Source organism: Apteryx mantelli, chromosome 16 (assembly GCF_036417845.1).
Source record: "Apteryx mantelli isolate bAptMan1 chromosome 16, bAptMan1.hap1, whole genome shotgun sequence".
Lineage (NCBI taxonomy): Eukaryota > Metazoa > Chordata > Aves > Apterygiformes > Apterygidae > Apteryx > Apteryx mantelli.
This window is the reverse complement of record NC_089993.1, coordinates 1,375,527-1,402,752: the sequence shown is the minus strand read 5'-3', so window position 1 is coordinate 1,402,752 and position 27,226 is coordinate 1,375,527. Positions and strand designations below refer to the sequence as shown.

At 38.9% G+C, this 27,226-nt stretch overlaps 1 protein-coding gene across 2 annotated transcripts in view; it reads left to right on the top strand.

The window, feature by feature from the left end:
* The first annotated feature begins 211 nt into the window (after nucleotides 1–211).
* TBC1D24 (TBC1 domain family member 24) overlaps nucleotides 212–27,226 on the top strand; it is a 32,258-nt gene continuing 5,243 nt past the window's right edge. The window contains exons 1-8 of one of the 2 annotated variants that reach the window (XM_067306292.1): nucleotides 212–249; nucleotides 1,339–1,402; nucleotides 14,789–15,823; nucleotides 18,130–18,147; nucleotides 22,619–22,777; nucleotides 23,764–23,827; nucleotides 25,727–25,822; nucleotides 26,247–26,481. In XM_067306292.1, coding sequence (XP_067162393.1) covers nucleotides 14,865–15,823; nucleotides 18,130–18,147; nucleotides 22,619–22,777; nucleotides 23,764–23,827; nucleotides 25,727–25,822; nucleotides 26,247–26,481 — 1,531 coding nt within the window. In that variant the 5' untranslated portion in view covers nucleotides 212–249; nucleotides 1,339–1,402; nucleotides 14,789–14,864. The remainder of the gene's footprint in view (nucleotides 250–1,338; nucleotides 1,403–14,788; nucleotides 15,824–18,129; nucleotides 18,148–22,618; nucleotides 22,778–23,763; nucleotides 23,828–25,726; nucleotides 25,823–26,246; nucleotides 26,482–27,226) is intronic. The other variant, XM_067306293.1, reaches the window with a different exon arrangement.

Below are 27,226 nucleotides of genomic sequence, written 5' to 3'. Positions count from 1 at the left end.
CCCCGCACAGCCCCAAACCGCGGGGAAACGCCGGGAACGTGCCGGCTCTCCACTCGGCCATGGCCAGCGGGGCGCGTGCGCGCGCCCCTCCCGCCGCCGGCCGACTGGTTTGCGCATGCGCATAGTCCGGTCTGTCTCTCGCGCCCTCTCCCCCCATCCCCCGCTGAGGCACGCGCCGGCGGGCGGCGCGCGTGCGCGGGAGCGCGCGGGCCTGACAGGAGCCGCGGTAGCTCGGCGGGAGGTGGCGGGGTAAGGGCGGCGGCGGAGCGGCCGGGGGCCGCGCTGGAGCGGGCGGCCTGGGGGCTCCGGGAGAGCGCGCTCCCCGGAGGACGTGGCGGGATGGGGCGCCTCGCTTCCGCCGGCACCGAGAGCGGCCGGGGGTCGCGGCCGGCGGCGGCGGGGAGGTTGGGGGCGGCCGCCCGGCGCCGCGGCGGCCCCCGGGCGGGCAGCCAGGCGCCGCCGGTGCGCGGCCGCGGCGGGCCCGCAGGGGCTCCGGGCGGGCGGCTCTGCTGGAGCCGCGGCCCCGAGCTGCTCTCGCCGTGTCTGCTGGGGTTTGCCCGGCTCCGCGAGGCCGCGGAGCAACTCGCGCTGCTCCGCCTATGCCACAGCGAGCGGGTGCGGTGCCTGCTGTCGGTGCGCTTTCCTTTGCTTGATGCCGCGCTTGGTGCAGGCGAATGAGCGGTTTTGTTCTTAGGGATGCAGCCCCTGGAGCTCGTAATCAGCTCGCGTGTTGCTATCAAATTTGTGTTAGTGAACAGCATTGTTTTGAGAATTTGCTTGTGCGCTAGTCATGACCAGAGGGCTTCAGCAAGTCATAACGTACTGCTGTTATTTCTGTCCTACAAGTACTTATTTTTTCCAGTGGTAGAATGTTAAAAATTAAGTGAAATTTGGCACATATCAGGCTGAAAGATTTAGCTCCTGGTTAATACTTGAACTGTACTAATAGATTACCTGATGATGCTTACTATCCTTTTCCTACAAAATATCCGTAGTTACATCGTGCAACACTGGCCTAATTTATGCAGAGCTACAGTAAAAAGTTTGGGATTAGATCCTTAGCTTGCTTTTCTGGGTGTTTTAAAGCCCACCATAAATTACAGCTGGCAAACTGTGTAGTTCTTCTGTGTCTGAAAGGGAATTGTTCCATAATGATTATATTCTTCACTCATATGTGCCATCGAGTTTGCTGAAAAGCTGACTTTAGGAGACTTTAAATTTAGCATTTTAATTTGTTCTAGTGTGTCTAGACTTCAGAAGGTATTTAAATGCCCTGTAGGTGCTTTTTAATGTTAATGTGCAGATTAATACTCTCTTCTATTATTTTTTTTACTACAGAATGTTTCAAGTCCTGGGCATGATGTGAAGACGAATCCTATGATTATTGGTAGTGCTGATCCAAGTACGTACAATTTAGACTTGTTCTGCCAGCTGTTACTATTTAATGGGGCAGTGTATATTCACATAAAGGCTGTTTAAACCCAAAAGTTTTGTTCTGCAGCTTCTCCCTTGAATATTTTAAGATTTCTGTTGGGAAAGTAAAATTATCTTACCAGTTTATTTTTGTGTTAGTCTTTATCTAGGATTTGTTCTCTGAAATATGTATATGTATACAGATACTTAAGGAAAAGAATTTTATTGGAATACTGAGGCTGCCAGTATCTTATTTAATTTAACATCAGATTTAGGGTGCCCACTATAATTTACCAGGATGGTCCTCGGTCTTTCTTGGCCTTCCAACAAGTGAGTAAGTAACTAAGTGCATATAGTAAACTTAGTTTACTCTAACCCTAGGCAGTGTTAGAAGGCATCAAGAGGGCTACTGATGTTGCAGGTACAGGCTTGGATTCTGACCAGATGATGTATAGCTGTGATGAGGGGAGAAATAGGTGGTTTTATATAGAACTATATTATCTTCAAACCTTGTATTTTTGGGTCCAGTTCAGTTTCTAGAGGAAGCTAGAGCATTTGAAAGTTACTCTGAATTACAGGCAATCCCAATAGGATTGTCAAAGTATTCGTGCCTATGTAGAGCACAGAAATGCATGGTTTGTGTCTAGGGCTCTGTATTGCCAAAAAAAAGGAATTCCCAGTTGTGAGGGTTTGCTTCTTTGTGCAATCACTAGCAGTTAGATAGAAATCTGTTGCAACAGTTCTCTAAGAGAGTTACTTTTCAGGGACAGCGCTGATAACTTAAGTTCAGGTGTTCCAGCAGCATTTTATATTAGCTCCTTGTAGCTTCCAAGCAATACATGATACTCTTGTCCTTTGTAATTTGCAAAATGGCAGTGGCTAGAGTTGCCCAATAGTTGACTATTTGGAATCTTTGTACTGAATGCCTTTTATATCATTAATATTTGAAAATTTGCAGGTGTGTTTGCTGCTAGAATTTGAACACAGGGGAAAGCAGCTTTCTGCTTCTTTTTATGCTGTTAATAATTAAAATGCTACCAAGTAAATGTTTGTAAAGGCTATCTCTGGACCCCTCCTGGAGATAAGAGTCTCTGATCTTCCCAATCCTCTCTTATTGCAGCCTTGATTTTCTCCCCTTGGCTGTCTTTGCTCCTTCATTCTTTTAATTTGAAATCTTCAGACAGTCTCCCTCCCTTGTTCACCTTTGTCATTTGATTTGTAAAGTAAACTGAAAAAATGCTACTCCTGCACTGAAATTAATGTATGCGTAAATTCAAGGCAGACAGACAAGCAAGTAAAGCAAACCAGTGCATACTGCTCATGTCTCTCACTGTCTCCAAAACCAAGGTTATTGCAGTCTGATAATACTACCATGGCATTTGCTTAAATCCATAAGTGCCTTTGCTTCAGTACTGAAGCTGAATAGAGTTAGGGACCAGCAAATTATTGGCGGCAGACCATAAAATTAGTTCTTGCTATTCTTCTAGTTCTTTAGAATACATTCTGCTCTACCTGCTAGGTTGGAGAGGCCATTAAAAATGCTTGTGTAAGGTTATATGGATGCATACTCAGAAGCAGACAGGCATATTTTATCACTTGAAATAGATAAACTATGTTAATGGTCTGAAAGAAAAATAGCTATTTATTCTTCATCTCTATATAGCCTTGAATTGTGACTGAGATCTAAAGAACTAAAATTTCCTTTAAATGTCTGACATAATTATTTGAGTATGCCTTTATTGTCAAGTTTAACTGGAATATTCTCATAGATTTTGCATAGTGGAGTGGGGGGGGAAGTTGGGGGGGGGGTTGTTTTGTGATGTTTAGAGTTTATGTAAGGAATGCTAGTCTTTAGCCCTTTAGTCCTTTTGTACTTGTCCAGATAGTCACGTGACCTTTCTGATATAAAAATAGGCATAGTTAATTGCACTATATTAATGATTGACTTGCTTGCATTCCATGTGTATTGATAGGAGTGAATGCTGGTGATGTCTAACTGTGGAATCAACTGTTTTAAATTGTCTATGCGACTCATCTCATTTGTTCTCCTCTTATTTAAGCTGCTGGAGTAAATGTTTCTCATTATTTTGCTCCAAGGCAGCTACCTGGCCTTTAAAACATGCTGCAAAAGGCCACCTGTTGTTGATACGCGCTCAACAGGCTAAGAAGAAATTTCGTAAACAGTCTGTATCTGTATTAATGAGCATACCTATCTATCCTTAGTGCACATGCAGCTATGTTATGTCAGCAAATAGGTATAACTTCTGTGTAGCTACACCAATACTGGATTATCTTGTTAAGAGTTGTTCAGGGGAAAAGCAACTGACAGAAGAAAGAACTCATAAGTGCATGAACTTGCTGCAGTGACCTTATTTCACAGTAAAGTAGAACTTGGTTATCTCCAAATCTGCTAGGCTGAATATCATTCATTTTAAAAGAAAACCAGCATTCATCAGATTAGTTATTACTTCAAGCTTTTCTTCCTAATAGGGCAAGGGACTGGTTTATTGCCTCCCAACAAGTTAGCTGATCTAAACCCATACTCCACTGCATAGCTCAGAATATAGTTGTTTTTGTTTCAGAACTAGGAATCTAATACCTAAAAAGAGAAATATTGCGAGCTGCAAAACCAGTATTCTGATGTCCTCCACCCATGCAGAAAATACCTCTCTTAGACAGTCCTGGGAAGAAAGATGCTCTCCAGAGATAGCCTGTTCAGTGCGGAATTTTGTTGTTTCTATAATTTCATAGACAAAACACTTTATAACATTGAGTGAGAGCTGTAGAGAAAAAAAGCAATAGACTATAGTGAGAACACTGGCTAAAAATATTTATGACAAAGGTGTCCCAAGCTGTAATTCTACCTTCGGTTTTAGAGACTGAAATGATTTGTTTATATTGTAAGCAATTTAATAATGGTTAATTGACTGTTCTTTATTGTGAGGACATTTGTCCCCTTGTTCTTTACACTGCAAATGCAAATAGTTGGAAGCCACGCAGTGCAGCCAGGTACCTCTTAAAGGTATGGAGATATACTGCACAGCCGATGATGCCTGCTGCATTGTTTTTTAACTCTGGCTTTTTCTTCCCCCTCCTCCCCTCTTCGCCTCTATCAGTAGACCCTGCTATTGTAACACAAGTGAATAAGTCATAAGAAGATCTGTACAATGATAAGTTCCAAGGTAAAGATTAAAAAAGCACTTCAGTCAGATTTTTTTCTTTTTCTTTCTTTTTTTTTTTTTTGTAATTTATCTTCACTATATACAGAAATTACTTGTTTTTCCCTGAGGAAACAAGATTCCTGTAGTCATGCTATGTGTCTCAATATGCCTCTAAGCCTGCGCCTCTAGCTTTCACTTTGAATCCATTGGCCAGTGCAGCAATATTTGACAGAGGAGTCAGCATGTCAGATATATTAAGTTCCCTTAAGTTTACTTGAAATCAGCACATGGATAAAGAACACCATGAATCCTCTCCTTGCATATCATGTATTCTGGCCCTTTAACTGTCTTAAGGGCTCTCTAATGGGACTAGTCTTTCCAACGTTTTGCCCAAAATTTTGATGTTAAAAAAAAATCAACAATCCATCTGTTATAAATGCCATTTAATGTAAAATCATAATTGAGACAAAGCATGACTAGTTTAGGATTCTACATTGTCAGCCTTCTCAGTGTAAGATGCTTTTTCTGTACTTTTTTAGACCCAGAGGAGACTGCCAACAGAAATATGTATTTTTGATTATGGATTTCTCAGTGAAATACTCTTAAATACTCAGAAAGTTCAAGTATGTTTTGTTTACCTTATTGTTCATTGCTCCTTGCCTTTTAGGAGGGCATAACTTTGGAAAGACTACAGAAATAACTATCAAAATGAGGCAATATAATGTTCAAGATCTCTGAAATGCAGTTGCTGGCATTCTTCCTGAGATTAGATCCTCCTTTAATTGTAAGGTGCACTTGGAAGTGCTTGGTGTTGGTGTTTGAGCCTTCTTCTGTGTGCAGGATAATTCATCCCTTTTTGTTGTTTCAGGAGGGGTATTCTCTCTTATTAGGGAAACCAGATTATTGAAGCTTTTCTGAGCAATCTTGGGAAAAGGGAGAAAGTCTACAGGGTTTTACTGAGCCAGAAGAAAATAAATTTGTTTATAAAATGACAGCTTTAATTTTGTCACTATCATATGTTCATGTAAGTGTAAATCAGCTTTTGTTTTCCCAAAAAAAAAAAAAACTCTAGACCTTTAGCGCTCAGTGCAGAGAATAATAAAACAGTCTGAGATGATGGATTTTCCTACTTCTCCTACTTCAGCTGCCCACTGAAATTACAGGGACACAAAAATTTACTTTGGAATAAACAGGATTGTTAGTGATAACTGCTGGTATGAATACAAGGTACCTTCCCACTTGTTTGCTACGAAGGCAAGGAATGCACACAGGCAATTTCCATAGACTTGCTGACAGAGTAAGATCTTTTGTGCTAGGTTATCCCAGGGTCACTGCTTCATCTGCCCATTATCTAATTTAGGTATCCCTTAAGCACTCTGGGACTGCCGGATTAAGGCTTTCTGTATCCATATATTGCACTGGGAGGTCTTGAAACAAATTAAACATGCCCTATCAATTAAATTAACAGAAGAATTAAATTGACTTAAGTCTCTACACTGTTTTTACTGCTGTGATTACTTTTTTTTTTAAAAACAAAATCACATAACTTTTGATGACATCAGGAACTGGGGGGGGTTGGCCTGTTTCCTTAACAGACTTTGAATGTCACAGTTCATATTTTGAAACTGTTAGAAGAGAGAATGTGCAGGGTTCGTCAATATGGACACCCTTTTGAGGCATATGAACATTGTGAAGAATCTGAATTTGACCATTAGTTTTAAAAAATGGAGTATGTTCATATATAAGTGTATGGACAGTGCAAGTTGAGCCTATGATGAGCTAATTTTGCTTGTACATCATTTGAACAACAAAGACTTCCCTGCAGCCAAGGCTCCTAATCCTACATGGCCAGCCTGGTGAACATAGGCTAAATTCTACATGGAAAAAGATACTGTTTTATGGAACAGGAGGATAAAAAGGAAAAGAACCCAGTTTAGATAAGGTATAGATAGTGACTGGCAGATTTTTCAAGTTGTCTGGAGGAAAGTATATGGAACTCTGCAAAAAGGTATGTTCATCTCCATAGAGCAGATTGAATATTCCTCTGTCAGCATGATACTAACCAATACGGAGTCCAATGACAGGGGACTCCAGTTAGCTATGGAACTTATTAGCATGTTGCAGTCAGGCTGACATAGCATTCATTTGGGGATCTGCAGCCACTGTACTTTGGGCTGTTAAGCATTCGAGTAGCTTGTGGTTGTGCAGATGCATCGCTGTGTGAAGACTGGCCAAGAATAGAAACTGAATGTTTCACAGAGGAAATTCCTGGTTGTGATACTCAGTCACAAAAACTATTAAAAGGGGATAATCAAACACTGTTGAAACTGGTCAGACAGTGGGAAAAACAGATCTAGGAGGTATGTGTACTTTAAAAAAAAAAAAAAAAAAGGCTCAGGATGATGGTTTTCCTATACTAAAAGATCCATAAACATTGTCATTGTCTGTGAAATGCTTCTTATCAAGTGTCCCTTTTAATAGCTTAGGCATGACTTTCTGTAGGAACTGAGACTATATCTTCTACTTGTAAAATCCATGTGTGTTTCCACTAATGCTGTCAGCTGCTGTTCTGGACCTAATGAAACTAAACAAGCAAGAAATAAAACATGATTACGTGAACTTCTGCAGAGACACTTGGGGTAGGAGGAAGAGAAATAAATTTGTTTTCAACATAGACAAATGTAGATACTGAGTCTGATGGGAGAACATTTCAAAGCATGGATGTTTAAAGATGTTTTTTCTGTCGTTAAATCTTTACTATTGATAAAGACCTAGAGCTTATGAACATCAAATTGACAGTTAACTTTCAATGCCAGAGAACAGAAAAATGACTCATTTTATTGCGTATGGATTTGCTGTCATGTGATAGAGCTTTCCGCAAGCAGTTACACTATGTGCCTTTGGTTGTACATAAGACTGCACTCACGAATTTGGAAAAATATAAACTGAGACATTTAGAAAGGAGAGAGGGAAAAAATGAAGGCTGAAGATTACATATTCAGTGTTAAATTTTTACCTGAGCCAGAGCTTGCCATTGGAGACTTCTGTTTCTGGTTACTTCAATTTTCAAAACGAAGGGAAGAAGAGCACAGTAAGAGAATTTGTCTTTCTTACAACTTGCAAGAAATCAGGGAAAATACAAGCAATATAGTAGGAAGAATGTATTGATTTGGCTGTTCTATTTTTAGAAATTTCCCGAAAGAAAATTATGAATTGTCATTCTGCCTTAAAACTAGGTGAATGGTACTGCTGGCAGTTGTTTTGAATGGAATGAAATGTTTGGAGAAGGGATGGACTGGACCACTTAAGTATTTTCCATTTTTCAATCTATGCTTAAATATTATAAATACTGTAAATGAAACTTTATAAAATATGGACTTGAAGTCTCTTATATTTCAAACTTAACAGGAAATCTGAAAAAAAGATTGTTATAACTTCCTGAGCCCAACTTATTTGGCTCATTATAGAACTGGCTGAATGTAGAATATGAATATCTGCTACTCTTGCATTCTGTTTTTGGAGCAGGAAGACTTAACTTTCCCACTTTCAGTGGTGGTCTTTTCAACCAGTTCAGATAAAGAAAATCTTTCTAAACCTTCAAGAAGAAAATGAATTTGCATCTTCAGTGTTGTGTTTGTGTATGTGTCTGAGCATAAACTTCCACCCTTTCAGTGGCTGAACTTAGTCATCAGACAGGCATTTTGGAATGGCACAGCTTTGGTTCTGAAGTTCATTGCTCATCACCAGGTATGCCTGGCATTAGTTGATAAAGAAATTATGGCAGTGTCCATCTATTTCATTAGCATTTATTGGCAGGATTGCAGGTGTTAATTCCTGTTTCTTGGTGAAGAAATTGAATACTTTATGGAAAAAGTATGCTGTTGTATATTTCTTCACAAAAAGTTTACTCTCTAATTCTTTTTACAGCAGCTGTTGGATTTTTTTTTAATGCAACATGTAAAATAAATTTGTTGCTGAAACACAATTTCCTTTAGAAATAAAAATGAAATTTCCCCTTTTTATTTTTATTAATTATTCCTCCTTTTTGGTATGATACAGGCAGGATAGAAGCTCCTGTTCTATACCTTTGATGACATTTACTGTTCTGTATCTTCTTACAGTGTTTTTTCTCTTTAGCCTTCTTTCTCCCCTTTTATGATAACAATTTGTTTTCTTTTTTTTCCCCCTCCACAAGAGATTTTTTTTTCAGGTCTTTGTCTTGATTTTTTTTTTTAATTTTTTATTTCTGCAGTGTCTTTCGATGCTCATTGTATCAACACTTATCAAACCACAGAAGTGCTTGTGTCAGCTCAGGACAGGCAATGGGAATGAGGGGATGCTGCTTTTTGTTAAAGTGTTAGGAGAACCTGTATGCCTTGTATCTGCAAAGTATAAGTTATTGTTAGTTATCTGACCACTGAAGAGTTAAATAGCTCATTGTGTTTCTGAACTTTTGACTGTAAATAATTACATGACAGTTAATTAAAAGACCGTATTTAAGAAGGCAAGAGTACTTTCCTGGGAATATAAGCACAGGATTGTAAGGCAAGTTTTCTGTCACTGTCCTTCATATGCAACTATGATATCTCAAGAGAAATCATCTAAATGCTTGAAATGATTTGCCTTGTATCAGTCTTTATCAGTTACTCACAGAAATGAGAGGTGAATACTTATTTTGGTTCAATAGGTTCTAGACTTTGTCCCAAAGGAACGTAGAAAAACTGTGGGAAACAAATAATTAATCCCCTGTTGTTATTGATAAACTAGTATTAGAACATTATGCAGAGCCGTATTCCTGAAGCTGGCTTGGAGTCCAGCTGTTGCTGTACACAATGCCTGGAGCAATCTGTAAAGCAATCGAACTGCATTTAACCTCATTAAGGCAATCCATCAATCTCTTGTGTACTCTACTGAAAAGGATCATCACTCTAAAATATGCCAACATCATCGAGATTGTTCTCCTACACAAGCTGAGCTAGTTGCATTCAGCTGGTTTTAGCGCTAAATGGTGTGCTTAATTTTAGCTCTGATGCAATCATTCTAAATGAATTGCACCACAGTTAGTAGCTGAAGCTGTAAACGTGATAAAGTACGTTCCTGGTTTCAGGGGGAGGGGAACACTGTGCTGTCAAATGTTATTTCCAGATCTATATAGCAGAGACGTTAAGGTATGCTGCTATGAATCTGGATTCAGAGAAAACTGCAGGATGCGCTGAAGTATTGAGGAAGAAAAAAGTAACTATTAGCTGTCTTTTATTCTGCAGTATTATTATATTTTTACGTTGCTTTGTTTTTCTATCAGATTCTTTGGTGTATAAAGCAGACATCTCAGGGATGATTCAGTATTCTCCAAGGATGTAAAATCATCTACTCAGTTTTGGATTTAGTTTTCTTTTATTGGGATGAGGACTAATAGCCAGTAATCTTTTGAGGAAGCAGTTTTGATTATCTGCACATGTGCCTTCAGCACAAATGAGTTCCACCAGGTTATAAAAGTGAACTTGAGCTTTTTCTCATGCTACATCACTACTCACCCATGTAAACAACAGAAGATACACTGCAGCTCTGAGAGGTTAGTAATAGTCTTTATTTGTAGGGCAGGAAAAGAAAACATTTGCTTTCTGTTAGCACATTATAAAAATGCATGCCAAAGGTTCAGTGGTCAGTGTCTACCTGTATTTCTACAGTACATAGCAGATAGGTGAATGGAAGATATTTGAAGAGCAGTCCTTCTTAAAGCTACTGTCCCTGGTTAAGAAGAAAAATGTTAATTTCAAAATTCAGGTTTCTTGTTATATAGCAGGTATATTGAATGTAAGTAAAGTATCTTAATAAGCTATTAACCTGTTGTCAAACTTTCAGAAGGTAGTTGCAAGGATACGTGAATAGGGAACAAGTTTATCTTGACTAACTGTATTTTGGGTTTTTAGGGGACTGTTCTATGTTTATTAAAAGCAATATCAAATCACATAATCAGGCTTTAATCAAAATTGGAATCTATTTTTGAAAAGTTTATAATGTAATTATTTCACTGCTGTGGATGTATGTACTCTGGATTTGAAAGAAATAATTGTACTCTGAAATAGTTGTAATCCAGATGTTTCAATTTGATAATTCCTGGATTTTTGGAAAGCAAAAACTGATTGTCTTAATGAACTGTAAGAAAAATTGATTATTTCTGTGATTGAAATGTCTAAAGGCACATTTCAAAACTTACTAGGTTTTTTCTACTAAAAATTACTGAAATTATTCCTAACCTTGTTAATTTTAGTAAAATCATAACCTTATTTTCTTCAATGAAGCTAAGTTATGTTTCAGATCTTCTCTTTCTCTCTCTCTCTCTCTCTCTCTCTCTCATATTGATGTATTTTTGGATGCTTTCAAGTTATTTTTCTTCACAAACAGTATCTGACTTCTGACTGTCATACTTTGCTTCACTGCTGTACCTTTTTGCACAAATTCTACACAGTTCTTGGGCATCTTCTGAAAGTAGCCCAAATGACAATGGAAAGAACTAGAGAGACTGGAATGGAAAATGTGGCCGGACTAGCAAGCTAAATATTTCCTAAACTCTTTTAGTCACTGACTTGAAAACATGCCAGCATCAGTTGCCATGGTCATTGGCCCGTTTTGAATTTTAATGATTATTTGCTTGCTTCATAGTTTAAATTTAACCTTGAAAGATCTGATGCCCATTCTGCAGCCATTTTGGGTATATTTTCAACATATATTTTGTAGTTCTAATTTTCACTTTTTTTTTTTTTAATGTTGCACTTAATGGAGCTTCCAGTATTTAGGTTATAGACTAATAGATTCAACAATCCCAAATTTCTTTGGCAGTTGCTAAGAAAAAAGTTTGTTCTACTGGCTCTATTCTTTTGTTCTGTGTTTATTCTTAATGTTTTGTAGAAGTCAGTCTCTGATTGGAAAGGATAATGACTGTTTCCCCTGAAAGAAGGTGTATGTATAATTTTAGTCTTTGTCACTGCTATGAGGGTTTTGTTGGTGGTGGTTTTGGGTTTGTTTTGTTTTGTTTTGTTTTTTAACTTTTACAATCCCTTTATAGTTGTGTCCTCACAGGTACTTGAAAGCATTCCAGTTCTATATAATTCAGATACTGAACCATCCTGTTACCCCAGGTCCAGTTAGAGGTTACTTGCCACAATATGGTGCTAAATCCTCCAAAGTTACTTCAGCAGGAGGAAAGGAGACTTGTTGCAATGAGGAGGTAGAAATGGGTCTCAGCGCCTCTCCTGAACCATATCTTTGTACAAACAGTTTGTTCTTAAATGTGTTTTCTCTCTTCCGGCTGTGTCTTGTCCCCTTCTTTATATGGGAAAGCTGGGTAGTCTAGATGGGGGTGGGAGTTCTGACAGACATGCGCCCTTAGGCAGCCATCCATCTCTATCTTTACTCCTTAACTGGCATGCCAGCCTCCAGTCCCTCCAAATATAACAATCAGTACTGCCTACTTGCACCCCTGTGATAAGAGAGATGGGTGGGAGACAGTCCCTGACCAGTTAGTCGTTTGCTACTGAACCTGAGAAAGCCTTTGTTGCCCTTCATCTCCTGTCCCCATCAGCTCAAAGTAAATGTTACTCTTTATGTGATTGTCAGAAGAGAAAGAACTTTTATGGAAGGATCGGTGAAGAAAGATAAGGAAGTGACAGTAGGAGGAGACATAGGCTAGCTGGGATTTTCCTGAAGTTTCTTAGGCTCTTCTCTTCTGGCAAGTAAATACTCCCAGTTTGAGAGCTGCTGGCTTAGAGTAGCTGTTTGGCCCAGTATCAGTGGTTATGCATCATTACACTGAAGCACATTAATTCTGTTGGTTTTGCGAGTACATTTAAGCTGGTCATGCTCTGGCAACCTTGGCAATGCCCCTTTCTTTGCTGTCATCTATTCTTGTAGCATCTAGAGCTTTGAATAGTATAAGCAGCCAGACCCACCTGCACACCCAGCAGATTTTCCAAGCCAAAGTGTATATAAGACTGTAAGCTCTAATCCAAAATTCTTGCAGTCTGATTTCCTTACCCTAGCCACTGACTTTGGTAAGCTGGCTGAGGAACATATGCTCATCTAATTCATTAGTTTCTAGAATGGGCAGTAACTTACAGGTGGAAAGATAACTGATGTAACCTCTAAATATGCCTCTGATTCTGAATGAGAGTTAAAATTACAAAATTAGAAAGCAAAGAGTATGGAGGAGAGAGAAGAAAGTTTACAGGAAAAAAGACAGCCAAGGCATAACTCCGAACATCTTACAAGTTGCTTCATATGATGGAGATTTTACTTAACCTTCTCTGACATAAATATAAACAGCTTCCAACGGATGATGGCAGAAGGGGGAAGCTGTTGCAGAGCAGAGACTCCGGCAAATGCAGAATAGTAATAGCCTCTTTGCTGAAGTGACCATGAACTGAATGCTTCATCTTTCTGTGCTTTGGTCACTGCCAAATAAAGGATTACATTTTTTTTCTGTGCAAGCGTATTCCAGGATTTCAGCTAAAGATAAATTTCCCTATGATTCCCATGTGGAAAATGACAAAAAAATTTCAACTTCCGAGTTCCAAGATTCTGCAATGGACTGGTATCCTACCATGATTGTCTCTGCATATCCTGAGGACATGCTCTCAGTTCAAACTGGGAGGCATCCTTTCCAAATGTCATAAGAAATCCTGCTTTCACAATTGAAGTGGGGACAACATGTTGCCTTCTTTAATTACAGACTGAGAATTAGTTTAATTAGTTTCAGACATTGAAGGATACAACAGAAACAAATGTTGACCATTTCTCTGTTGCTCTTACACTTTATAAAGACAACCCAAAAGGCATCTTTTTAATACAAAAATGTGAAATACTTGGAAGGGAAGACCTGTCTTTAAGCCTTTGCTGAAAGACACCTCTGTGTGGCTGCCAAGCTTTTAAAAGAAGAGTTAAATTTTAAAATTTCAGCATATGGTTCCAAAATACCCAGATTAATATTTAGCCAGCATCTAAAACTATCTGGATTAAACGTATTGTTTCCCAAGCTAATGCTAACTGTATGTTTATGAATTTCTGCCTACCTGAGGCAAAATGTTTGTTTTATTTTCTCAGTAGCAAAGTAGGGAGAAAGAGTTGTCTGCCTTGATGGTGTATCTACCTTATGAGTTTCAAATCATGCTGAAGCACCTGTTGTAAAAAATACCGAGCTTGTAAGTGTCAAGGTTCCATGCATCACCTGATCTGCTGATACAGTGACAACAGAAACTTTTCGGAAACGCTTCAGTAATTGTTTCTGTTACTTTAACCTTTGTATATAACATCTTAATTGTACAAAACAGCTTGATAGGACTGTTTACCTTTGCAGAGTCCACAGCATCAATAGCCACGTGCTCCTAGCTTTAACCTAGCACTGAGGATACATTGATAGAGGTTGCAGCACTGGGCAAACCGGTTGTTTGTCCCCTTCTAGTTTTGCACTGACTTGATTAAAACCAATAGAAGTATGGGTACCAGTGTTGCAGTCATGCTGTGTCAGCTAGGACACAGATGTACTTTTACAGTGGATTCAGCTGATAAATTGTGTAAACATGCCATTTGAGGAATTAAGAGGCTAGGACCTGGTCCTTCAGCTCTTGTTCCTACTGCAGTGGACTGCATTTTTAAAAATCTTCTAATGTTGATGAGAGCAGGCCCTCTAGAGGGTGATTTGATCATAGAAGTGCATGCAAGATCAGAACCACAAGTATAGTGCAGGGAGAGAATTAGGAAGAAGTTTCATAAAGCTATTTTAAGCTGATCTGATCCTGTATTGCCATCAGAAAGGGTGGCTCTGCCTTGCAGTCGTCTTTGTGATGGCACTAGCATTGATCTGTACATCTCGCTGATCCAGCAGAAAAGAAAAATTGTACCAGATCAGCAAACTAATCTCTGTGACTGTGTGGCCACATGAGGGAAATTCACTTCATGTTGAGGTGTCCACTGGATCTACGTCTGGGCTGGCCATTGATAAACTACTTCAGCTTGAGTTATTGGCAAGTATGTAATGAAAATAAAGTTTGTGGTTTTGTTTTTGTTCTTTTTTTTTAAAGGCATGCCTCTAACTTTTTTTGCTTTAAAAAACAGTCTTGACAGTGCAGGAACAAGCTGAATGTATGTGTTTGTAAAGTAAATAGGAGATTATCTGTTATTCAAATCTCTAATTATTTATTTTCCTTTCCCTCTTGCAGGAGAAGCTGTGAGTCATTTAATGACCAGATAAGGTCTCCATTCTCGTGATTTTTCTCATATGCTTTTCCTGGAGCCATGGATGAATACAACCGCTTTGTGGATTGGGAGAAAATGGATGTTACCATCCAGGCCCAAGATCCAAAGGAGCTAACCTGCACAGAATTCCAGGAACTCAAACAGCTGGCCCGGCAGGGCTACTGGGCCAAGAACCACTCTTTGAGAGCCAAAGTGTACCACAAGCTAATTAACAATATTCCATGCCGCACAGTGACTCCAGATGCAAATGTGTACCGGGACATTGTTGTGAAGATCATTGGAAAACGTAACAGTGGCTCCCTTCCACTGCCAGAGTTTGTGGATAACAGCCTGGTTCCCACTTACTGCTTGAATGCAGAAGGCATTGGGGCAGTCAGGAAGATAATTCTGTGCATTGCAAATCAGTTCCCAGACATATCATTTTGTCCAGCGCTGCCCTCTGTGACAGCTTTGCTCCTCCACTACAGCAAAGATGAGGCAGAGTGCTTTGAAAAGGTTTGTCGCATCCTTGCTTGCAATGATCCATCTAAGCGACTCATCGATCAGACATTCTTAGCTTTTGAATCCTCCTGCATGACCTTTGGTGACCTAGTTAACAAGTACTGTCAGGCAGCACATAAGCTGATGGTAGCAGTGTCTGAGGACGTGTTGGAGGTATACTCTGACTGGCAGCGCTGGCTCTTTGGAGAACTGCCCATGGTATACATTGCTCGGGTCTTCGATGTGTTTCTGGTGGAGGGCTACAAGGTTCTCTATCGTGTTGCACTGGCTCTTCTGAAATTCTTTCACAAAGTCAGAGCTGGGCAGCCCATGGAGTCTGACAGCATACAGCAGGATATTCGATCTTTTGTGAGAGACATTGCCAAGTCAGTGTCCCCAGAGAGGCTTTTGGAAAAAGCTTTTGCTATCCGGCTTTTCTCACGGAAGGAGATCCAGCTCCTGCAGATGGCCAATGAGAAGGCTTTACAGCAGAAAGGCATCACGGTCAAACAGAAAAGGTAGGGCTCTCCCAAATGCTACAGGTAGTCTCTTTAAGTGATCTCCAGGAAAACAAGATCATGAGTTGTGATGAGTGCTCATCATCGTGATGAGTGCTCAGTCAATTCTGGGTGATTGGTGGGGAGGGGCAAGAGTTTTACTGGTACATGCTGGTATCTCCTCTGATTCTTTTGCTCTGTGAACTTGATTAGAAAAAGTCAGTAGCCCCAAAATTAAATGTTGCTGGGATTGTAGTTAGAAGTATAACTTAAGTGTTATGACACAAGATAAATGAAGCAATGTCTCATAGCTTGCTTAGTGATGAATTTGTAACTACCTTTTACAGGTACCTGTTCATTGCAAGAATTGTATCACAAAAGGGTCTTTCACAAGCTGTTTTTAAGCCTGAAGGCATTTTAGCAAAACTGGAAAAACATGGAAGAATAATACCTAAATAAATGTGAAAACTTTTACATATGGGACTACTTGTATAAAACTTCAATTTCATGCTGTCCAACATTGTAAATTTAGCAGTTTCTTTACTGTAAGTAGGCAAGCACTGTCTTGGAGCGTAAACATAACTCGGGAGCTATTTCAGTAGAGTAAGGAAGAAATAAGCAAAGCTTATTTACAGGTTACTTTTGAAAGTCGTTTGACTGAAAGCCTCCCAAAAATCAATGATATAATAATTACAGACAGGAGCTGGTCTATTTTGTGACAGACTGGTACATGTACTATTATAAATAATGATTCTGGAAGAACCATGAAAGAAAAGAGTGGGCATATTGAGGGATGCAGATCCAAAAGATGATTGCATAATCATGATTTCTTTTCAGATGGGGGGAGGAAAAGCCAACCGTGAAACTAGTAAGTGACATTCTGCTGTAGTGTGATAGTAAAATACATAATAGTAAAAACTTGGCTAAGAGCCTTCCCCATGTATACAGAAAAGGCAGCAATGTATTAATCTAAAGATGAGTATCTTGCAAAGTCCAAATGTATGTGCAGTTAAATACTGGAATTGTAGTCATAACATTTTATTTCTTTTGAGGTCTTCTGTGACAACAGAAAACTTCTCCTAAATGTTTTTGAAATCATTTTTGAATGTTCAGAAGTTTTATAGCTGACCTGGCCTCTGAAAGGAGGATAACTTCTAGAAGTCTGCTGGGGTCAGTAAGTGTGGTATCTGGAACTTGGTAATCTCAAGGGACAATTTTTTCTCTAAATTTGTAAAAATCAAAAGGTACCAGCCAATGACATATTAGGACCTCACAGCCAATTATGTTGCTGAGTTAGTCACAGTAGTTTCAAACAGACATCTCTCCATGGTGTTGAAATATAAACTTGTCATAATTTGACCTATAAAGTAACATAAATGTTAGCTGAAACTTGTACATGTACAATATTGTCCACAAAGTTCTTGATCCTTTCTAGCTGTTTATTTTTGAAATTACAGTTTAGTTTATGATTTGCTTGTATTTTACGCTGCTTGTTCAGGGTAAAAGACACAGCTTTGTCAGTCTTAAATATTTCAAGGCCTTGAGCGACTGGAATATCATGCTAGATAGATTCCAGACCATTGCATTTAGGACACAAAACAAGAAGCTTCAACTCTCACAGTCTAGGTATAATGTCTTTCCTTCTTGTCTTGAAGCTCAGAAGAGTTGTAGCATCCTTTCAGAGTATGTTCTTCAGCAACAGAATGAGGATTAAAAAAAGCAGAAGCTGCTGCTGCATTGAAATGTTATAGAGGTATTCTTTGCTCAGAAAAACAGTGGTCCCTTCAAAGCAAAATGTAGTAAATTTATACCCAAATAATGCCAATAGATACTGTCACACCAGGCAGTATTGCTAATGAATAGCTTTTATTGTCTCTTAGCTACTTTTGTAAACATGCTAAAACTTCTAATAATCCCCTGGCAAGACAGCTGTGAACTAGGCTGGATTTGGATCTTGATGTAGGCAACGAGTGCCTCAGAAGTGAGCTTTCTCTAATGCTCAACAGAAAGGGAGTTCCATTATCCATGTGTGTTTGGCCTATGGAAAAAGATGAATAATTTCCCAGATACCTCTGACCAGGTAGCAAAAAGGAAAAAAATAAATGTTTAAAGGAGGGAATGTTTTAACCTCTTTCTCCCCCCCCCCCCATCCCCTCTTTCTTGGTGATTCAAATCAAACCTTACTCTATATTTCTCTCCAGGTTCCTCTCATTCACTTTGTCACGGATGTAGGAAATCACTGATCTTTTCCTGTCTTTTTTTGTCTTTCTCCTTTATACGTTCTCCTTCTGTCAATTCCATACCCACTGCACCCCTCCTGTTTGCAGTGTTGCATCTCCTAAAAGGTAGGTTAAAACACTCAAATCTTTGCACTTTACTCATTTTTTTCTGTCTTTGCTTGGCTCGTTATTTTTTCCAAGGCTGTCATTTTTTCTAATGCTGGAAAAACAGAAGCAGGACAACAATTGTAGCATCTAATTGCTGTGTAACTATCTCTTGAATACATTCTTGCAAAGTTAGTTCAAAGCACCTGCAAAGTTGTAAGATAAGGATTCATGGATGGGCCCCCGCTAGTCAGCATAGCACTTTCATACAACAATATAGGCCTGATTTTTCCAGAATGGAAAAGCTTAATGTTAGTGATAGGATTTAAGTCATCTGCTTTTTTTTTTTTTTTGGGGGGGGGGGGGAATATCTCAAGTAACATGTAAAGTTCTCAGAACTATTAGGTATTGGCCCACATCCAGACTTAGTATACACTGTTGCAATGGATGTAACAAACATGCTCACTTTTTTTTTTCTTGTGCACACTTCTTGCACAGTTATTTGAAAAGATGTTGGACTGAACCCAGTTTGGCACACTTCTAAAAATGACTTGCCTCTATCTATACGAGATTACATTTATATTTACGTAGGTAGGGGTTTTTAAGAGGAAAGAGGACAGACTTTTTTTTTTTCTATGTATCAAAGGTCAGAGTTACTCAGCTATACAGCATTAATGGTTAATGAAGTCATTCATCAAGTTGTGGTCTGAAAAGCAAATCTTAAAGAACAAAAATCAGTGGACTGTGATACTTGATAAGCAGAGAACCTAGAAAGAAAAAAAATAAACACTCACAGGCCAGTGTTTATCACAGATGTGTGAATCTAAATTCCAATGCCTTTGAGACAATCTTCTGGCTTTGTTGTGGGTGCCCTGAGTTAACTTTAGTGAGACATGCACACTAACAATTGTACTAACTTATGAGAAAATTAATTCAAATTTTGATTTTATGTTTTAATGTGCAAAAGAACTCCTTAAGGAGCAACTTATCAAGATGTTTCATATCATATTCAGTATGCTGAGGATTTTACCTCCAATAAATTATCTGGCTGTTAATTCCAGCCAGTCAAATCTTCAAAGTCCATGTATTACTTTATCCTTGTTACAAGATTCTGAAAGCAGCAGAAAGCCTTGAATTTTAAGTAGCACACAGTTTGGGTTTGAGGGGATTGATGTAGGTACAGGGTGTATGTTGACACTGGTCTTAGCACAAAATTAGGTTTCAGGCTTAAACATCTACAGCTGCAATTTATGACTGAGAAACAACACATGACTTCTACCATACATTTGTGTCTTAAATCAGATTATAATGGATTTTAAAGCTTATGCAAAGCCTGTAGAATTGATCCAAAACAAAGGTAAGCAAAAAGAAGTAATTCTGAGATTCATATCTTGAAGTGTGATATTTGTTAATTGTCTTGTAATACATACAAAGCACATCCACTGTGACAGCTGAAACCATGTCAGTTGGTTGTATCGTCAGGATTTCTGAGGTCTCCTAAGCACTTTGTATTAATGATATATCTGTAAAAACAATATTCCTACTAAAATTGCCAATAATAATTGCCAATAAGCTTAAATATTTAAATTGTGTTACTTTCTAGTACAGTAATAAAGATTTCCCTTCAGCGTAAAAACAATTGAACGTGTGTTTTCAGCATCAGCAATCAATAGAAAATGCAGATCCCAGTAAGCTAACATGAAGGATTAAGAAAATCCTAATGGAGGATAAAATCTTAATTAAAATTACTCAGTTCTAGTGACAATTTTGCTCAGTGGACACTGTAAGGCAGTGCTAATCCAAATTCAGTAGTCTTTCAAACTGCTGATTTTTATGACATGACCCTGAAGGACTTCTGGTGGCTAACCTTCATTTCCAGCAACCAAAAACTCTTTTACATACTCAATTTGCGTGCCATTCATTACCATTCATTTACTACTTTGAAAGCCAGCTGCCCCACTGAAGTAGATGGCTTTCAATATCCTAAAAGAAATAAAGCCAAAAATGAGGTTAGTTACTTGTAACTCTAATTGCAAATTCCTGAAAACAGCAAAAACTTTGATTTTTATTAAGAAACAGAGTTTGGATTTGAGGGGACTGATGTAGGTGCTGGCTGGCTGTTGACACTGGTTTCAACACAGGATCACATTTCAGTCTTAAACACCTACAGCTGTGATTTATGACTGGAAATAGCAGGTCATTTTATTTCAAATCCTTCTGTCAAGCTACAGTCTAGGTTTTGCTGACAAAATTGTGACACTAAATATAAAATGATTCACAATGATTTTCAAGAGACAAGAATTTCATTCCTTGAATAGTTTTCCTTTTAAATGGCCAGTATAAGGCTAAGTGGTTTTTTTAGTAAACCAGAAAGATCTGTTTGTAAAGATGATAATCTACCATCCTGTAAAGGCTGTAGGAAGGCCCACGGTGCTAAAAGTGAAATTTTAATAGGAATGCTGCTGAAACAGAGTTAGAGTAAGGTTAGGAAAGAGTCCTTACCACAGCAGTTTGTGGTACACAGCCAGGAAGAGGAAAAAGGACAAAAGAAAGGTACACTGAAGTTGAGAGCCTTTTGGGAGCAAGTACTTAAAATTAAGTACTTAATTTTATCTACATAAGTGTGAAAAAAGTACTGACATAACATGCAAATGATGAGCATGAGACTTGTTTGTTTAAGGTTTAACGAGTATTTTTAAAGCTGTTTTAATAATATTCGTTACTAACTTTTAGCTTATCTATCCCTTTTTTTTCTTCAGAAATCCACTGTAATAAGCTAGTTGAAAGTCTTGCTTATGTTTTTAATTCCTCAAATGTGAGACAAATCTAATTTCTAATGAACCAAAAACAAGGATTTGTTTCTCAGATCTGTTCCATAGTGCTACTAGTCTTCAGCTGCAGACCAGGTAAGATAGGAACGGCTGAGCCCTAGAGTAAGATTCCAGAGATGTGGGTTCAAGTCTTGCCTCAGACTTTTTCAGACCAGTTGATCTCTCTTGTGCCTCAGTTGCCTGTTTATATCATCAATACATTAATAATGTCCTAGTTACAGTGATATTGTAAGTTTTAAAACCCATTAATAGTTGTAGCCTGCTCAAATGTAACATGTCCGTATACGTTCCTTGCTAAGTAAATAATTCAGGGCAGCAATGCAAGTAGTGATTTTGTCCGTATCACTAGAGGAAGCATAGTGATTTTATTTTTTGAGTGAGCTAGGGAGTCACCTCAGTAGAAATGCTGACACTAAGACACTTATGATAAATTTCAGGAAATGTTTCCCAATTTCTCTTAGCAAGAACTGCTTTAAAGAACAGTGCAAATGCTGGTGATTTCTTGGTAATATAAGCAAGAAAAATTTAAAAATACATAGTATTGCATGTTTTAGAGAGCAAGCTAAGCTATTCTGATGTATGCAGATATATGATATTGAGGTGGTCTTCACGTTCCGTGAAGCTGAGAGGAAGGAAATGCAGATCTGTCAGAAAAATAATTACTTGGCAAATACTCACATCTTTTCCATAAACTGAACCCTTGTGTGGCATGCAAAGCAGACTGTCCAAAGGTTGCCTCAACTAACTGCTACTCAGTAACTTCATATCTTGTATAAGTCCGTATTGCATTTCCATCATGTACTTGGCTGTGACACTTGCATTTTAAAAGGCTTTAACATCAGTTGTGGGTGCAATAACACTTGTTTAATCTCCAGGCACTGAGTGTGTGTGTTTGTTTAATCTGAGAAATGAATACTGCTTAAGATGTTTTAATTGTAATGTTATCACCTTCAAGAGTTTTAAAGTTATGAATCAGTTCTTGTAGCTGTATCAGACCCAGGAGGGAGAGGAGGAGGAGTTGCTCTCCAGTGCAAGTCTCTAGCATTCTCTTATTCTATGCTCTCAAGTTTTGTCTGTAACCATGAGGCTAGAAAATTCTTTGGTTCTTAATGAAAGTAGGGATCATTGGTAATGACGTGATTCCAAGAGCTGAAACTTTCCAAGAGCTTCAGATATGTGTCTTGGAATACAATTGCGTAGCATGGTGATATTCTGATTCCTGTGAGATTGCTGAGGCAGGACCTCGGGGGGGGGGGGGGCCGTCAGAGCTTAGCTTCTTCTGTTCTCTGTGCTTTAATACTGTCATCAGTGAGAATGTCTCAAATGGCAAAGATAATTTGGTCTATTCAAGGTCATGGTCATCCTAGCTGGCTTACCATTATGTCCTCTATATATACAAGCACAGGCTACTGTTGCCATACTGAGATATTGCTCCAGCTATTTCGGTAAAGCCACTAACTCTCAAGAATTCTGCTAGACTCCAGTAATTTATTTTATTCACTAAGTAAAGGCCTTCTAATTCCATTTGAAGAATGGCATGCCTACTGAGGTCCTTTGGTGTTCAGCTCTGTCTTTGAATGTTGCTACTCAGTAACCAAACTCTTGTTTTTGTTGTTTCTGTTAAGCTATTCTTTCTCAATGTTTTGTATTGTATTTCTCAGGCAGAACGTGCACTTAGCAGTTCATGCTGAGAACTTCAAGTCCGAAATTGTCAGTGTGAAAGAGATGCGAGATATCTGGTCCTGGATCCCAGAACGCTTTGCACTTTGCCAACCCCTCTTGCTTTTCACAACCTTGGAACATGGCTGTAGCCTAAGCAGGTAATTACAACTTTCCCTGCACCTCTTTACTGTAGGATGAAAAAAGAGCAACTGATGAACTGCTTACTGGATTGACATACAAGCCATACCTAGCCAAAAATTAATCTGAAAGATAGTGATGGAATGCAAATGTGACAAACTCCTATCAACTTCAGCATCTGACTAGGATAATTCATATGCCACAATGTGAAAAGCCATTTTAAACTGTCCAAAACCTATTGGAAAATTCAAACTTGCATCAATACACAGAATATACCACTGGTGTGAGACTGGTTTGTTCCCTGTTTGTTGTGAATAGCTTAACTCAGTGGCTGCACTGTAGACTCTCTTGATGGATGAGTCTGAATGTGGTTATCTGAAGAATAAGGGAATGGGAAGTTGGAGATTCCTCTGCAGTTTCCCTCTGACTATGAATCTGATCATTGTTATTATTGAAATGGGATAAAGTAGACATGAGTTTTCCTTGCACTTGACAAACAACTGGAATTGTTTAGCTCCTAATAATGATTTTGGCATCTGAAATTCTGTTTCTGAGGTGGGGGATTGTCTGTTGTCCCAGCTCCATGTGTCTGTGAGAAAAGCAAGCAAGGGGAATGGATCATAATTCCTTTTCTATGAAAACAGAAGGCTCTTCAGACACAGCCATCAGTCCACAGGGCACGATTTCCTGTATCCTGTGTAATGCAAAATGCTGTAAAAGGCAGCTGTTGTGATCGATAGTCTTCTATTCATTATGCAGAGGCATAAACAGCTGTACAGAGAACTGAGTAGGAAAGGACTGTTTGATAATTTTTGTTTACAGTCACCGCTATTGTTTGCAATGGACTGTTGAAGGCACTTGCAGAAATATGCTCAGTCTTGAGGGTTTTTTTTTTTTCAGGCCGTCAGTTGAGGGAGTAGGTGGTGCCTGACATTAGGGAGGAAATGCAGGAAAAGCAGGTGATGATAGTAGTGGGGTGCTCACTTAACTGTACTATGCATTACAGGTTCTATTCTCACAGTGAAGGACATGAACCAACTCTTCTCCTCATCAAGACTACAGCAAAAGAGGTGAGTGAGGTGAAAGGTGACTGATAAAATTAAGTTTGAGGCAATTATGTAATGCTGTGTTGCAATACGCAACAGTTTATAATAAAATGAAGAAGTAATGGACCTGGAAATTGCTTTCTTCTTTTTATTTATTTATTTATTTGTTTTTAATGTATGCTCTAAATTATACTGTTTGATTATGGGACTATACTTTCTTAAGTAAATTTTGCAAACTAGTTCTTGGCCAGTTATTCTTCCTCCTTTAAGTAATGTGGGATGATGGACTGTAGTAACACTCATAGAGCTCCTGGACAGACTCTCTTACTCATAGGAACAGAAGGGAGAGGCTGTGGAATTGTGGAAAGAAGCACGTGATGCATAGAAGATATTTTCTTCCAGGACACAAGGAGAGAAAGTAGCAGATATTAAATGATATGAATAATGTTGTACACCATAATGTGAAGACAAAAGCATTAGTTTCACCTCATGGTTGTTTAAAAAAAGTGTAATTCAAGTAGGCTTCCGAGAACACCAAATGGACTGCATACAAGTGCCTCATCTAATGAGTTGTTCTTCCACTTTACTGTGCATGACTTCTAAATATTTTGTATATAACTTTAAGCTATTAATGCAGTCTGTAAGCTTGGATTTCTGCATATGTTCCTGCAGGATGACTACCCATGAGGGAAGCGCCTTTCCTTTCTCTACCCAATGCTAACACTAAGGGCACAGTTTCATAGAATTCTGTGTACTGTTATTGGCAGTCCCAAGCCTTAATTGACATGCCAATGGCTGATATAATGCCTATGATATCTAAAAGGAAGAGGGAAAATATATAAGGCGTTATTTTTCTTCTTGTCCTGGAGCATGTCACAGAGTCTAGCTTTGTAAGTGCTACTAGATTTTTACAGTGCAATTACAGTTCTTATTCCTCAAAAAAAAAAAAGGCATAAGAAATTTATTTATTTATTTTTAGCCAAGGGGCACTTTCATCCTTTATTCCAATGTTTATCATTACATTTTAGGAAAAAAAAAACTTGCTTTCTGGATTTTTTGGGAATATCAAATCAAACGTAATTTCACTTATTTTCTCCGTAACAAGGCCAGTCCTTAGGATCTTTTGTCCTAGGAGCTCTGCTTGTAATGCTAAGAGAGGCTTAACAGCAAATGTACCTTAGAACAATTCTGCAAAACCTGTTTTAATCATATTTTTTGGAGAAGAAAATGCAGGATTGCTTTTATCTCATTCTTACAGCTGTATTGTTTGGTCTATCTCCACCTGGCAGTGAGGCTTATTGCTGACAGTGAGACAGAAATTCTCATGCAAACAAAGAAACCCACAGAAAAGCTCAGTGCTGTAAGGTTATGTTTTTCTTTATTGGAAACTAGGGCACATTGAACCACATGCTGTTCTGAATGTGCTGCTTTCGGTACCTGTACTAGCTGGCCATTGATTTAGCTAAACTAGTTTTAATCTGCAGTTTGAAATGGAGAGAGAGACCAAGGCCAACATTTGCAAACAGAAAATACTCAGCCAACAGTGCTAAGCTTGTAACTTGTGACAATACCGTTGCTTTGAATGCAAAAATGAGGAAGTGGAAGTCAGGCTTTACAAATTTGGAGTGATTTGTATTTTGGTGGCTGGAGTTATGTTGGACCGCTTCTCTTTTGAGGCCTGAAAGGTGTAAAATCATTTTTGAAACTCTTAAGATTTGAAGGGTATTCCCCAGTGGATTAAAGCAGTTTAAATCTTAAATCTATCTTTAGATATAAGTACTTGTGCTGCTTTAATCCACTGATCTAGAGATTTTGAAAATCAAACTAAATAAAACTGTTCTGGGCTCAGAAATGTTGGTACCAGTTGGCTTAACATACTTTCTTCTTCGAAGGAAAGCCTCCTAACCTTGCTGTTTGTGCTAGGTCTGTGGTGCTTATCTGTCAACTGATTGGAGTGAGCGCAGACGAGGAGGGAACAAGCTGAGTTTCTTTGGGACAGGGGAGTGCTTTGTGTTTAGGGTGAGTAAAATTTGATTGTCACTACTCCAATATTGAGGCACAACCACTGTTACTGATGTGCATAACTCACACCTGCCTTCCCCTTAGCTGGATTATATGTCCTTCTAGTTTTAAAGTCTGCTGAACTCTTAATTACATTTGGAGGGAAAATTTTACTTTTCAGTTCTGGGGTGAGCCTTTTTTCATCCAGAAGAGTGGAGCATTTCCTTACAAGAAAGGTAACTCAGAAACCACTGCATCATTTCTTCAGCCACCTAGAAGGCAAAGGGATAAAGGACGGAAGTAAAATCTACCCTCAAAGACAGTTTTGTCCAATCTTTACTGCTAATAGTGTGGTTGGAGCCTGAGGGGATTTCTAAAGCAGAGCTCTCAGTATAGTGAATATTCACTAACTAAATTTTTACTCTTCTCTTCACTTATGTAGCTACAGCCTGAAGTAGAACGCTACGAGTGGGTGATAATAAAACACCCAGAACTAGCTATGAGTGTTTCTGAGCCAGAAAATCATGCTACACAGGCTTCCAGTACTCTTTCCTCCAGTAGTGTCCCATCAGATCCCTCAGATCGCCTTTCTCCCTTCTTATCTGCTCGGCACTTCAACTTGCCTTCCAAAACAGCCTCCATGTTCATGGCTGGCAGCAGCGAATGCATCATTATAGGTAAGTCAGTGTTAGAATCTGGACATATATCCCACCTGCTCTTCCTGTCAGACACAGTAGGTGAGAGATTCACCTGTATTTAGCATATGTATGTTCAATATTGCTACAGTCACATCAAGAAAACTGGCTAAGACCTGATATTACCCAACAAAAAATTTTTATCAAAAACTTGCACTTCAAACACTTTAGAATAAGAGCTTTGGTATAACTCATAGCTCTAAGCATAGCTATACTGTCATCCTGCCTAATTTATGGTGAGAAATAATTCTGGAAGAGGAACTTACTTTGCAGGAAGGTTTTTGAATCACGGGGTGAACTATAACACAGACGTTCATTCTTCTGGAACTGTATTGGATCTGTGATGCTGCTGACTAGGGCAAAAGCCTGCTCAGTAAAGTAGTCACCTAAATGGGATTTACAAGCAACAGCTATGAATCTGTAGTTGTCCTTGACACTTGCTAGGAGAGCAACTAGACCAGTGATTTCAGCTGTAACAACAGGTGCCTGCTGATTCTTACTTAGCAGCATGTACCCACCATAAGCTGGACTGCTCCAGTATCAGCTAGGCTGGTGAAAGTTGGAGCACGTATGTGACCAAATTGTAAGTCACCGATAATGATGTATCACAGATTGTTTCATTAAACATAGTAATAAGAGAAACACAGGCTTGGGTAGTAGATACGCAAGAATTAGCGTTGTATACAATTTCACCTGTAGACCAGAACTTCTACCCTTTGATTCTTCA